This window comes from Fukomys damarensis, unplaced genomic scaffold (assembly GCF_012274545.1).
Source record: "Fukomys damarensis isolate Sample0158 unplaced genomic scaffold, DMR_v1.0_HiC HiC_scaffold_5, whole genome shotgun sequence".
NCBI classification, from domain to species: Eukaryota; Metazoa; Chordata; class Mammalia; order Rodentia; family Bathyergidae; genus Fukomys; species Fukomys damarensis.
The window spans coordinates 39,947,168-39,962,505 of NW_022900917.1; the positions used below are offsets into that span (position 1 = coordinate 39,947,168).

Here is a 15,338-nt window from a genome sequence, read left to right on the forward strand (position 1 = left end):
AAAAAAAAAAAAAAAAAAAAAAAAAAACTCTGGGGAAGAATATCTGCAAATACAAGAAAGGGAAAAATTTTATATAAATTAATAAAAGAAAATTTGCAAGGGACATAACTGTCAAGAAAAGATACAGAAGAATCAACAAATGCAAATTAAAAATCACTTTTCTACCCATGATAAAATAGTAGTGATTTCTTTGAAACAAGGACGGTGTATGCACAAAGTGGTGGTAAAACTGACCTAGTTTAATGGCTATAATTCCTTTGAAAAGTACTTGGCACTGTGTGTAAGCAAGCAGATGACATGTTAAGGGAGGCATGAGAAACACAACTTCATAAAGAAAAGTTTGAACTAGATGTGCAGCACTGTTTGTTGAAGATTGTGGGTGGTTGTTGAAGGTTCACCTTCCCCATAATGTGTTAGGGATTTGGAGGGTAACTAATCTATTTAAGAGGGAGAGACCAAGAGCTAACCATTAGGGAGGTGGGTAAGTGTACATCCACAGCTAAGAGAACTTTAAAGCTGAATAATCCAGATGATGCTCTCAGAGAGACAAAGAACTAAAAAAAAAAAAATGGAAGTCACTTGCCCAAGGCTCAATTTGGGGCTGTTTAGCAGCTTGGGGATGAGTTTCAAGTTTCTGTTTTTCTTTTTAATATTGAAAGATTTATGGAAATCTGCTGTACCATTTACAAATGTAGTATTTTAACAATTTGTGCAAAGCTTAATATTTTATGATTGACTAAGTGAACATTAACTTTTAGATGAACTTTTTAATTATACCTAATATAGCTCTTCCCCATTTATAAATGTTTTACTGGCTTTTAGAAATAATTACATAATCTAATAAAGTAAAAACTAAACTTTAACACTCATTCTTCACATTGTCAAATTTTTCATGTCTGCTTTGTCTGCTAGAGGCTACTATGTTCTCAGAAAATGAAATGAATACTTCTAGGTTCTGCTCTCTCAGAGTAGATGTAATGAACATTTGCTGAAAATAATTCTGCCCAAATCATTCTGTCTAAAATAATTCTGTGTAGTGTCCAATAAAACGTAAATAGCTCTGCAAACATCACCTCTCCCTGCACTAGAGATGAAAAAAAATTTTCAAAGGAACAAACAAGATCTAAACTTTAAAATTTTACAAAGAAAATACCTAGGCTGCATTTATATAGAGGGTAATAGGAGTTTCAATGCTGGATCAGGGAAGAAGGTGAGAACCGAGACAGGCATTAGAAGAAAAAGAAACAGCACGTGCAGAATCATGAAACAGCGTGGTAATTTCAAACAACTGAGATGATGAGGGTTGTCCATTTGATGGGGGCTATGAAGAGAGAGTGCAGTTGGAAATACATTACAGAGCAAGTAGTAAACACTCCACGGGACTGTTCTCCTTAAGGGAGCTAATGCCATAGAATGATGGTCTCATGCATAATTCTAATCACTCTTGCACATACACAAGCTTCATCTTTTTTTCACGCCATTTAGTTACATTTCACAGAAGCTAAAACCGAGTCATTCAAAGGGTTACATAACCAGCAAAGTCGTACTACTATTGAATAGTGAGGTTAGCATTCAAAATGAACCAGCTGAGTCCATAATTCAGTGTTATAAAATCTAGACAGTCTTTCCTGTTCCATACTGGAAGTTTGGGGCATTGAGGAGTTTTTAAAGTCTCTGTGATGGTGCTTCTGAAGATAGTTGAAAGGCTCATGGTGGAAATCCTGTAAATAGCCCACTATATGTACTGAGGCAAGAGATGATAAAAGTTTGAAATTAAACCAAAAGTATTGAGTAAAAACTATGTAACTTATCCCTGTTTTGATGGAACAAGTAAAGAGTTTCTGTATTTGAAAACTGGAGAGCTACCAGTACCATTAGTCAACTTTGTTAATAATGAAGGTGAATTCATTCTGCCACAGTTTAATTATTGTGCTTGGGAAATACTCAAGGACACTGACCTTGCAAGCAGTAGGATGCTCAGGTCAATAAATGAGGTAAAGCTTTAGACTTATGAATCTAAAGGTTATCATGATGGCCTTCCTACAGATATGACAAGCCACAATGAGCTACAATGAGATAAGAGGACTAGAGAAAAGCCCTAGTGCCTAAGACTCAAAATACAGTCCATCCAGGAGCTGCCTGTCCAGTTGTTTATTACTAGACCAACATAGCAGAAGGAATTTGCTACAGAATATAATAATCAACTGTGTCACTAAGTACACTGCTTACTCTATCTGACTTATTTTTAATCTTAGAACAGTTTTTGACACAGAAGTGTTGAACTGATTAGCATGATGGTTCATCCATCCTATCTTGTCCTAGATCAGCTCTTTGAGTATTGCCCAGAAAACACTAACATTTAACCACTGGCTTAATGACTAAGAAGGGATAGTATGAATCTGAGAAAAGGAAGGTCAAGATGTTCTGGTGTACAGATGGTACACCATCTATATCTATAGGAGGAATGGGCAGCACGGCCACTGAGAGATCAGATAAGATGGAAGACTAAAAGTAATTAGTGAATTTGGTCATTGTAGTATTATCAGTAACATTTTAGGAATTTTACCCCTGTTGCCTTTTCTACTTTCTATAATCTAAACTATTGCCATATATGCCAAGGATCTCTAGCTGAAAATCTAACATACTCTTGGGTTCAGTCTTCATTTTAAATATCTTGGATACTCTGAAGTAATTTATAATTCTGTCCTCCTTGATGTACTCCTTCCTCTGTAATATACTGGCCTTGGTTTTTCTCCACAATCAAACTCTCTTCCTCTGTCCATCCCTGCTACACATACTACATTCCTTTAACTAAACTCATTTCTTTAATTCCATATAGGGCCAATTTCAGAACACAAACCCAGCCCACACTTCTCTCCTGAACTCCAGAGCAACCTAGCAGCCTCCTGGATGCCTGCAACCCCTTCAAATTTAGCCTTCCCAAAGAACCTGAATTCTCATTTCTGTGTTTCCATTTAATCCCCTCTTCTCCCCAAATACCATAATTAGTATCACAGTCTACCCTATTCCAAATCACTTACATAGACATCATCTTTCTTCTTTACCCAGTTACCCAGTTAGTTATTAATTTCACTTCCTAATGATACTTCAGATCTGTCACAGTCCTTATCTAACCCTAGCGTCCAGGCTACCATCTGGATTGCTGAATCATCTTCCTGCTGGTCACCCTTTCTCGCACTTGCCTCCTGTCCTCTGCCTCACTGGTGCTACAGCCCCCTTTTCCTTGCTTGCTTCTTATTCCATCTTTGTTACTGTTCTCTTCTGTAGACTCAGGTCAGATTGAGTTTGGTTTTTTTGTTGTTGTTCTTAAAGATGGCATGTGTTTTCTCTCTGTACATACTCATGCTCCTGCCCCCGCCTAGAAGATACCTAAACTTGTATTCCTTCTTATGATTTTTTTCCTTCATTTTTAAGAAGCTCCTATAAACCTGGCAATCTGAGTTATGTAGACTTCCTCTTGTCTTCTAGCATTCTACTTTCCCTGTGCTCTAACCTTTTCCAAATCACTTTGCAATTTCTTATTTTTCTCCAATAGTCAATACCTTTCTCTGAATTTTAAGCCCCAAGAAGGCAGGAACTATGCCTCTTTAGTACATCCTTGTATTTCAGGATCCATGCTATGACTAGAGAAGTGTGAACATAACATCCAGTGTTTCTGAAATGGAATGAATGCTCTTGAAAAAGCATTTTCACATCCATTATCTCAGTGAAGGTAAAGTTGAATAATTTGGGGAGGGCTTTAAGGAAACATGAGCTGTTGGTGGATTAGAAGATTAAATCATTTAAGTTGTTTTGCACTAGTAGGAGGAAGGAGAAGTTAGAGTCAGAAAAGCTGGTTAAGAGAGTTAGAACCATTTAATTCCACCTCACAGAACAAAAAGGAAGGGATTTTATAAAACTGGCTTGCATCATTTAAAATTTTCTTTCTTAAGTAGGGAAGTAAAGAATGAGTGCAAAGTATGAGTGCATGTACTTTAATATTTAAAAGTTTCAGGTTATCCATCTTTTAGGATTTTTTTCCCCTCTATCAGGAAAATTTAGATAGTATGATTTAAAACTTTTCCTGTATACTTCCTCAATGAATCTGTTTTCTTTTGAGAAAAACAGAAGTAACTCATTTAACTGTACCTTCTCATTTCCAGAAAAATGAGATGAATGTGATGAATTTATTTTTTAAAAGTTAATTTGTTATTAAAGGAAAGATAAACGCCAAATATTATGGGACTAGGTAAAGGAATAGGCAAACAAGAGGAAATGTGAGCTAAGAAAAGCTAGGTAAGATAAACTTCTTTGAAAATAAAATTAAACTATCTAGAAGTCGAGGCAAAAGGCATAATGGGATAAAATACATTGCTTGATGTCTTTTAACTCTTCTCAAATAGGAATTTCCAAAAACTAGGGAGGTCAAAATTCAAGGTAGACTTTTATAGAGAAGTAGTTAAAATGCACATTAAATCAGATGCCCATTCTGTGAGTTACAAAATGAATGCTTCCTTTTGAGGCCACTAAAGAGACTGGTTCGTGATCAGAGGGCAGGTACCCAGCTTGCTCATGGAAATATACTTTGTAGAATATTCTTTTAAATAGAAGGTGAAAACTTTTTCTTCTAAAAAAAAATAATTTTGACTACACTTAACTACTTAAAATATATTTATTTTTTAGCCCTTCATTGTTTTAAAATATAGAGGGAGATGCTCAGTTGGGAGCATCTTAAGGGGAGGGTATCTTAGCCATTGGCCCCTGGAATAAAAGAATATTAATGTAAATTTAAAGAATAGTTAACTGTAACCAGCTAGCTTTGTATACTAACAGTTCTGTGAGATGAATTAGCTCAAAAATACATCCTAAATAACTAAATAAACTGATCCATTGAGTTGAGTTGTTTTGATTTTCTGACTATAATTAATAAGCTTATTTGTCATCTTCATGGTTTATGGGCATGACATTATATGAGCAGTTAATATGAGGAATAATTCTATCTTCTTTGTGAAGAAAGAGGACATGCAAAAATCTCATATACTAATGGTGGGAATTTATTTAGGTGTTAAGATTAAATGGAGTCATAAGGTTGTTTCATGTGATTTAGAAGTGGAATTTACTCTTAAGTATATTCCTATCTGCTGTGACTCAAAGCTTTGAAGAAGTACTTTTAAACTTGGAAGTAATATTGATACCATATAGTTTGGCACATTGGTGACCTTGGCAGTAGAGTATGGCTGACAGTATATTAATAAAGATTTCAGTAATACTGAGATGATACAGTGTGGCACATAGATGGCCTTGGGAACACAGCTGACATATTAAAAATTGTCCTCCGTACAACATCACAGTATGCATAGCCATTTTTCAGATTGGATTCAGAGATTCCCACTCTTATCTAGTGAAGAAAGTTGTCAAAGAGTATTGGAGGGAGAGAGAGCGTGGTGGACTTCTGGAATTTGGGGAAGGCAGAAATACCTAACATACAACCTAGATAGGCTAAACCACAGCTGTACCTAACAGGTAAGAGTGGATGTGGTTTTATTCATTTTAAACACAGGATAAGAATCTCCTATAACCCCTAAACCACCACTCAGCTCATCCTTCAAGCTGTTTGGGAGCTGTTCTTTGTTTTGTGGTTTCTATGTAATCATTTCGGTGGTTTTTCCTGAGCTGGCTAGATGAGTAATTTTAATGTGCTGCCTGGTTGGTTTTGGATATTTGGCTCAAGGAAAATAAGACCTAGGAAGACCCATTGATGGATGCCGTACGAAGCCTGGGCATCCTGTACGCATATGCTCTGCTTATTCTGTCACTCCTTTGTTCTTACATAAAATGAGGAAGAAAATAGGGATTTCAATTTTTCAGAGACAAATTCGCCTGATGACTAAGTTCTTCCTGCCACAGAGCTGGTTCGCCTTTTCATTTCTTTCTGCGAACCAGAATCCTTATTGTCTCTGGGAGAGCCACAGCTGAAACAAATGCAAAAACCACTCAGTGTGGCCTGTGGAATGAAGGAGAAACGAAGGGGGATAGGGTGGGGAGTACTGTCTGATCACAGAGAGCCTCGAGGAAAATAGAGTAGTAAGTCTGTTGCCTCTCACCTCCAATGAAATTTTACTTGTTTTTGATCACACTTTTTCTCCAAAGAAATCTTGGAATCAAATACTCCATAAATTACTTACCAGTGAAAGTAAAGGGTAAGGTAGGAGGTGCTTCGCTCTTCAGACTTCCCTCTGAATTAAAACAGGGCTGACCTCGGCACCGTGGTGATGGAGCTAAAAGATGAAAGTCCTCCCTGTATTCTTACAGAGTACAGTACGATCCACAGTCCTTCAACACCCGTTAAAGATTCAGATTCCGATCGATTGCGCCGAGGTTCAGATGGGAAATCACGTGGACGGGGAAGAAGAAACAATAATCCTTCACCCCCGCCGGATTCCGATCTTGAGGTACGTCCCTGCCAACACCCGAGTGAATAACAAGGCACCCTACAGTTCATCGGTGGTTCTGTAGAACTGCTGTGTGAACAGCCATAATAATAAAGAATCCAAATACTTTTGTTGCTTTCTTTTTCATATTAACAGTAAGGAAAGCAATTTTTCTCTCCTCCGTATTAACTACAGGTTTTATATATATTTTGGGGGTGGGGCGGTTGAGGCTAGGGTTTTAACCAGAAAGAACTTCACACGTGGGAGGTAAGTGCTCTACCACGAAGCTACATCCACAGACCTATGCAATTATTTTGTTCAGTATTTTCTGCCATATTAATTAGATGATAAAACATCTATTTATTTTCATCTAAGGAAATAAAATTATCTAATTCTGCTTAAAATTCCGTCATACTGCTCAACATGGCCATTTCAATTAAGGAAATGCCATACGAAAAACACTTAATAAAATCACTTTGAAATTGAAGACGGGAAAACCTGGAATGTTCTAAACTGAAATGGTAATCACCTTATGAGACACGTTTTGGTGGAGTTCAAAAGCAGACAGGATTAAGTAAGAACTGAAAGGGTGGTAGATTTCATAGCCTTGAACCCACTGCAATTAAGTTTGTGCTATTTGCCAAAGTGAAATCTGATGGTGGAAAACATGGTTATTTTGGCTGGGACGATAAAATTTTTCCAGCAGCATCTCTGTGCACGAACATGTACTGGTGTGAGTGGCAATGAAAAGAAGGAAGTCTAGCTTGGGAGGCTTTTTGTGGGGTCTCAAAGACTCTTTTGAAATGTATTCCTCCAAATCAAATTAAAAATACCCTGTGTGTCCAAGAGGATGAGTGATGTATCTGCTTGGTGGAATGCTTTTTAAGTATTTATAACCTGGAGACTGAAAAATCTCAGCAAGAAAAATATACAACCATTCCCTGGTATCCACAGAGGACTCATTCCAGGACCCCTATGCAGATACAGAAATCCATGATGCTCACGATCTTTATATAAAATGGCCTAGTACGGTGCTTGTATATAACCTGTGTGTTCTCCTGAGTGCATCATCCCTAAATTCGTTCTAGTACCTAATACTGTGAAAATGCTGCAGAAATAGTCATTATCTCACATTGTTTAGGAAATAAAGAAAAACAGTTCGCACCTCTTCAGTACAAATACAACTTCTGCTGAGTGTTTTGCAGTCCTGGATGCAGACCCCATGTATACAGAAAGGTGATTATATATCCTATCCCATTGATGGCTGAGCCATAGCTAACTGAAGGGGAAGGATTATGTAAAGCTTCATTTTTATGTGCAAAGTTTAAGATTTAGCTCGGTAAGAGTAATACGTAATAGTAATTCTTTGCCCACTTCTTAATGAGCAGAGATCAAAGATAAGAAAAAGATAAATTGATTTCAGTTGGCCTTCTGAATCTCTGAAATTATAAACAGATTAGTTAAAATTCATTTTTTATTTCTCCAAGACTGAAACAGAGAATTTGAGTTTAGGGAAAGAATAAATTGAAATTTTTTCTTCTTTCATTTCAAGACTACTTTTTCATTACCAAATAATGTTTTTTTCAGCCAAGGGAAAGACACATTGATCTGATTCTTCCTTTGCAGAGAGTTTTCATCTGGGACTTGGACGAGACCATCATTGTTTTCCATTCCTTGCTTACAGGATCCTATGCCAACAGATATGGAAGGGTGAGTACAACACGTATTAGTTTTTAATTCCTCTGGATTGCATATGCCTCAAGTTTGTTTTTCCAATTAAGTTCTAAATTTAAAACATAAAAAGAAAAATAACTTATTGGTAAAGTCAAATATATAAGGTAAGGCAAAAAATATGACAATGAATGAAAAGTTTTAGCTCTTTAAAATGAGATAGATTTTTTTATGGAATTAAATTCGTTCTTATTTCAAATCCCAATGAATAAAACTAACTGAATGCTATTTAAAATATGTAGGTAACAGAAAGATAGTTTGTGAGGTACAGTATTTTTTGCCATTTCCTTTTATTCATATTTAATAGAGCAAATATTTCACTGGCTATTATCTTAAGTGATTAGCAATGTTAACATTTTGTTTTTAAAACACCTACTGTGAATGTCTTTGTTCCTTGTTGTTGGGGCTAAATTTACTTGAATTGTATGTAATGTATCTCTGACTGGCAGTAGGACTAATACCTCCATGTTGGAGTTGTTATAATGTCTACCTTTGTACTGTATGTAAAGAATTATAATATATGGTGAACATCGCATTATCTACTGACCTCATGTCAATCTTTGGCCATAAGTTATTGGTCTGCTTATGTGATTCAAGCCTAAGCTAGAAATCCCTGCCTTCTTTCAGCTTTTAATTCAGTCTCAACAATCTTTCCTCAGAATTTTTGTTTTTTCAAATAATGGTCTTTCCTGTAATCCCAGCACTCAGGAGGCTGAGGCAGGAGGATTGCCTGGGCTACTCAGTGAGTTTATGGCCAGCCTGAACTGTAAAGCAAGACCCTAGCTCAAAAAACACAGGAAGGAAGGAAGGAAGAAAGGAAGGAGGGAGGGAGGGAGGAAGGGAGGGAGAAAGGGAGGGAGGGAAGCAAGTAGGAAAAGAAGGAAAAGAAAAGAAAAGAGAAAGAAAAAAGGAAGGAAGAAAGAGAAAAAGGATGGAAAGGAGAGAGGGAGGGAGAAAGGGAGGGAAAAGAGAAAGGAAGAAAAGAAGGGAGGGAGGGTAAGTCCTATAAGTGCCACAAGTTCATTTTTTAAAACTTTTAATAATTAGTATTTCATACTTTTCTCATAGTAAGGCATTGATGAAAAGTTCTACATCATATATTTTCCAAAAGCCAAATTCATATATTCTTTAAAGTATGGGCAATCTGAATTATTCCATTATAATTTTATCCGTCACTGATAAGTTGACAGGAGATGAGGAAGAATTTCAGAAAGCCCATGTTTTGAGGAAGGTCTTCCTGAGTGTGATGTTGGGCCTGAAGTCAGAATGAACTGTGGTCCCCATGTGGTAATCAGGAGAAAGCATTGTAAGCAGAGGAAACTGCAAATGCAGTGGCGGGAAAGCGTTTGCTGGTTGAGGGACAAAGAGTCCCATGTAACCAAGCTTATGATGAAGATGGTGCTTCCAGAGATAGATGTGGTCAGGAGGCAGGTTCCAAAGGTCCCCTCAGCCATAGTTAAGGGCTAATCTCATTGTGTGTTCTGTGAGAAATCACGGGGAATTTGGAAGGAGGATGTAAGATGATTTAGTTTACATTTTGAAAATGACTTTAGCTGAGTGTGGAGAATCAACATGAGGGGAGAAAAGTGGAGATGCAGGGTGGAGGGTTTTGTTTTGTTTTGTTGAGACACAGTCTCACTATGTAGTTGAGACTATGTAGTTGAGACTAGAACTCACTATGAGTGGGAGCTCAGGCTGGTCTGGAACTCAGTGATCCTCTTGCCTCAGCCTCCCAAGTGCTGCGATTACAGGCGTGCGCCACCATGCCCAGCAAGGTTGGAGGTTTTATTTGAACCACTAGCTGTAGAGTTGGAGAGAATGGATTGGATTCAGGATTATTTTGCAGGTAGATAAAATGATTTATTAGAAATTATTATAAATAATTTAAATTGGGGTAGTGAGCAATAAGTAATAGAAATGAAAGATAATTCCTAGGTTTTTATTCCAAGCAACTTGGAGTAGTTGTGTATTTACTGAGATGAAGAAAAACTAATTTGGAAAGTTTCATATTGGACAAATTGGAGATGCCTATGAAATACCTACTTGGACTAGTTGAGGACGAAGGTGGAGAGTGGGCCGGGGCATCTGGGCAGGCTGGGCAGGGTTGGAGGGGCCAGATGTACAGTCAGTAGCTCATGATTTAGGTTTAGGAGTGCCTCAGATATTAGTTTAATATCTCCTTAAACATTTATTGAGCTTGACACTATGGTCGACCTATTTTCTTAATGCCTGGAGGTGCCCCTTCCAGCCCAGGTGATTTTTGAAGGTGCATTGCTGAGAATATTGAGTCATAGCCAGAAGCATGCAATAACACTTGATGTTTCCTCACTCATGTGCTCTCAAAACTGACAGCCAAGCCTTGTAAAAAGGAATGGCTCAACCAGGATTCTTCCAAACAATAAGAATAACCAATCTGATCAGAATGTCACTTTTGTTTCCCAAAAGTCCCAAGGCAGCTCAGTGGAAAGACATTTTTTGAGCCCATATTTAGGTGTGTTCTGGAGCATTGTCAGGGAGGCATGAGGCTGGGCCTTCCCCTATGTGCACATAAAGGAATGGATTGCTGACAGTGGGATAGCTATTCCAGTGTCTATGGGAACCAGATACCTGAGAACTAGCTTAGTCAGAGTAGCTTAGGCAACTCAATGAGTGGGCCATTCAGTAAGGGGATATAGGATCTGGTTGGTATAATACTAAATTAGGGCACGTTACAGCAATGTGTACCAAAAACAGTTTGAGAATGTTCCACCTTCTGTGTAATCCTAGCTGTGGGAAGAGGAATGTTGGGCGTTATGAGGATGTGTTACTTATTTTATAACAAAGCTGATGGGAATAAAAAGAAGGTATTGGGTATAGTACAGCCTTAGCTAGGGAAGAGGAAAGGAGCACGTATTAGGGGGAAAGTGAAGAATATGGGTATCACCATAAATTAGGATGTTCTTAGTAATATGTGTCCTAGCGATTTTTATTTAATATGTTTTGTTAGTGCTTGTTAGTTACACAGACTAATGGGCTTTGTATTAATATATTCACACATGGGTATAACATTCTTTCATCATTTCCAGCTCCCATTTCCGCCACCCCACTTTCCTCTTCCATTGGTTCTTCTCTTCTGTTTTTCTCCTCCTCCTCCTCTTCCTACTCCTCTTTCACTTACCCTTCCCTTTCTCCTTTCTCCTTTTCCTTCTCCTCCTCTTTGTTCCTATATTATTGAGGACTGAATCCAGAGCCTTTGCATGAGCTGCATCACTGGCCATTAAATTTGCTTTTTGAATTCTGATACGGGGTCACCCTGCATCTCTAAGTTGCCCAGGTGTGGCTTGAATTTGCAGTACTCTTGCCCCAGCCTCCCAGTGTGCCTAATTACACGTGTGCCCCGCATCAGCTCCTTTCTCTTCTCTTAACAATCTCCCATCTACTTTCCTGGTGTCTTTTTTTTTTTTTTTTACTGCATTCCATGTAGCCTTTTCAATCTGGCCACATCACACATTTTCTAAAGTTGGTCTCAAACTAAATCCAAATTACTGAATTTCACTACAGAACATTAGTCTTTTGTTAAAAGTTCTTTGGTGCCTCATACTACAGTTACTATGAAAGTACAATGTGTAATTGAAAAACATAATGAAATTTAAAATTTTCAAGTTACTGCAATACAGGGCAGATTGCCATTAGTTCCCCTCAAAACATTCCCCTGCATTTTCAGTACGCTTGTCCTGTCATTCTTGCTGCTGTCTTTAGCCATTCTGGAAATTCTCTTTCACAGGTATCTTTAGTTGTGCTGTGATGGCTGCCTTGATGTCCTGAACTCATTGAAAATGTGTATCTTTCATAGCCACACTGACTTTGGGGGAGAGCCAGAAGCTGCGCACTGCCAGATCCGTGTAACGCTTTTACAAGCCTGCTTTTCCATCGGCTGGCAGTTGGCAGCAGCGTTCACTCTTCTTTTGATCACACCTCATAAAGGCCCAAAAGAGGACTTGCAGATTGCTTCAGACAGTGGCAAGAATGATGGGGGATAAGTGCGTTTGATGTAGTGGGGAGTATTCAGAGGGGATTAATGGCAACCTATTCTTTTACTGAAATAATTTTTAAAATTTAGACATTCACTACATATTTTGATCACCCTTCACACATACTCCAGACTTGGATTTCAAATAAATTTTGTGCTGACTCCAGTGTGATTCCCCTCTCATGGGAGGACTTCCTAAGACACCTACAGTAAATGCCTTAATGTTTTTCAACACTTTCTTTTTATTATCATTTAGCACTCGTGTCTCATAGGGATTTGGGGTATAATGGATCTTAACGTGTATGGAGTCTCACTCCTCATTTTACACAAAAACCTAAACATGAACGCTTAAGATAGCATTAACAGAAAGACAGCATAAAGCTTTGTGTGTTTATTCTTGGGACCTATTAAAAATTTCTGAAAATACTTAACACTCATTTAATGTAACATTACTGCTATGAAATTGATATAATTAAGACTTTTACAGATAAGGAATAGAGGTTAGATTCCAAATATAGAAAAATTTTGAGCCACGTCTGTCATAAAGTAAACATTCGATAAATCCCAGACATATCTGAAGGTAGGTGAGACCTGACAGTCAGAAATACATATGCTGGACTTAAATGCTGGCATGGTGTCCGGATGGCGATGCAGTGGCAGTGTCATCGAATTTATGAATTACAACGTGTGATATGCCCTATGCTGTGATGGAAAAAACATCAGATTTGAATTCAGCTCTTGACTTCAGCTCTTTGGAAAGTTATTTTATTCTTAGGGAGTCCCTGTTTTCTCATCCATCTAACTGGCTATTTGACCTATAGAACTGTCTTCAGAATTAAATTATGACAGGAATTGGAAAGGTCTTCCATAGTGTCTTACTAATGGCCATAACCAATAGTAAGAAAAATACATCACTTTTTGAACTTCTAATGCTCTTAGTGTGTTTGTTTTATAACATTCAAGGCTTCTAAGAGAAGCTCAGTTGTTATAGTGCGAGTTTAGATCATCTAAACCTGCTTAGTGGATGTTATCATGTGCTGCACTGAAGAAAGAAAAAACTTTGAGAGCAGCTTATCTGGCCCACTCCATCATAACAATCCAGTTGGCCAGTAAAGATTGTTGTTTGTACTCAGTGTTAGGGGACAACACTAAAATCCAAGACCTTTAGAGATTGGCAGTGAAGATGCTGAACCCTTAGCAAGACAGAGAGATCTGTTCTTCATGGAGTCCTTCTTGGGTGGTAGAGGGTCTGGCTGCTTCAGTCTTGTGATCTCTCATTAGGAACCTCTAGACCAGGGGTTGGCAAGGTTTCTCTGTAGAGGGCCACAACATAAATATTTTAGGCTTTGAGGGCCATATGCCTGTCATAACTCTTCGGTTCTGCCTTAGCAGTCAGTACAAAAGCACTTATGGGTGGTACATGAATTAATACATGTGGCTGCATTCCTATAAAATTCAATTTATATTTCCAAAATATGAGTTTCATGTAATTTTCATGTCTTGTAAAATATTATTTTCTTGATATTAGCAATTTCATTATTATTAGCAATCAGCCCATGGACAAAACAGAGGCAGCATGAATGGGAGGTATGATGGGCCTGGCTGACAAAAAGCACACCTCTGCCCTTGACATTGACTTCAGCCACATGGTTCAGTGCCAAGGAAGTTGGGAAATGTGTTCTCTTGCTATGTGCTCAGGAAGAAACAGAGAATAGACTTAAGTGAATGGGTAAGAAGCACCAAATCTCAACTCTTTGATCATTGATTGAAACCAAAAGCACACTTTCAAAACCCCTGCGGCTCTGGTCATCCCAAGGCCCTGTGGCTGCAGTCAGGGCTCCAGAGCGATGAATAGCCAATGCAATCCCATGGGTTGTATCTTCATTTAATTTTCTTCTTTGTAATCAGTACCAAGTTAGATCAACAGTATATGGCTGCATTATAGTTTATAGATACTGTAGAATGACATAGAATCTAAATTCAAAACACACCAGCAAAAGCCATAATTTTCTTGAACAGCAGAGAGATTTCCAGTGGAACCAGCCTTCTTATCTCTTTTTTCTGCCTTATGAAAGTTTCATTCTCTCCCTGTAATTATTGGCCTGCAGTCACCAGCCTTGGAATTCCCCTTCTCTGTATCCCTAGCAAAAGTGCCTGTGTCTCCGCCTCACTTCTGGTACCCTAATCTTCCCATCCATAAAGTGAAAGCACATACAGACCCATTCAGAGAATACATGGAACACCTAAAAATACGTTCATGGGCAAAATATAAATAAGAGCGACTATTGTTTGCTTTGGAAGTTCAGAGGAGGAAATGGGCAATTGTGCATATTTTCTTCTTCCAGTTAGCAGAAAGGCAGTTAAAAGTACAGCACTGCAAGTGGCCAAAATCATACATAGAAAGGGTAGATACCTATAAAGTATATTTAGAGATCTGACTTGGAGAAAATGAATAAGAAAATGTGTTGAAATACTAATACAAACACTGTACCTTTGTTCGGCTTTCAGTTTTTTGCTCCTGTCTCAGATTTATTATCCAGTTAGTTTCTCCTTTTTTCAATGAGAAAATTTTGGCTCAGAAAAGTTATATCATTCACCCAAGGAAGACAGTCTATTAACTGGCAATACTAGAAATGTACTCCAGTCTTCACAGTCCATTGCCCTCAAAGGAGGGCCGCAGACAGTATTGCATGCCAAGATTTCCTGCTGTGGGCATGGAGTTACCGTGAACAATGTTGAACAGTAGAGTAACACGCCACAAGTATACAATTAGCAAGGTTAATCAAATAAAAGGAAGTCATTGTGCAGTGCCACTGGAAGGAAATAACAAAGAGCTACAAATAAATGGTTATAACACTAGGAAAGAGAGAGGGGAGACTGATTACAAATGAAGTTGTGATCAGTTTTTTTTTTTAATTTTATTGAGTTTATTGGTACATTTTAGGGATACAGTACAGTTACATTCATTGTTGGGATCATGTACCTTTATATGGCAAGGCTTGATTCTCATTTTTTCCCCTTACCTCTGCCCTCCCTTCACCCCCTCCTCCCCTCCCCATCTACAAACATTTTATTTTCATCTTTTCATTCTCTCACATTTTTTTCTTTTCCCTTTTTGTTCTTCCCCTACTCATCACACCTTCCCTACACCTTTAGCTCCTTTCTTC

At 38.0% G+C, this 15,338-nt stretch overlaps 1 protein-coding gene across 15 annotated transcripts in view; it reads left to right on the forward strand.

Annotated features, from left to right (window-relative positions):
• Positions 1-15,338, forward strand: part of Eya1 (EYA transcriptional coactivator and phosphatase 1) — a 419,270-nt gene that overhangs the window by 330,917 nt on the left and 73,015 nt on the right. For all 15 annotated transcript variants that reach the window (XM_019205234.2, XM_019205233.2, XM_033760575.1 and 12 more), the window contains 2 exons: positions 6,313-6,452; positions 8,058-8,141. In XM_019205234.2, coding sequence (XP_019060779.1) covers positions 6,313-6,452; positions 8,058-8,141 — 224 coding nt within the window. The remainder of the gene's footprint in view (positions 1-6,312; positions 6,453-8,057; positions 8,142-15,338) is intronic.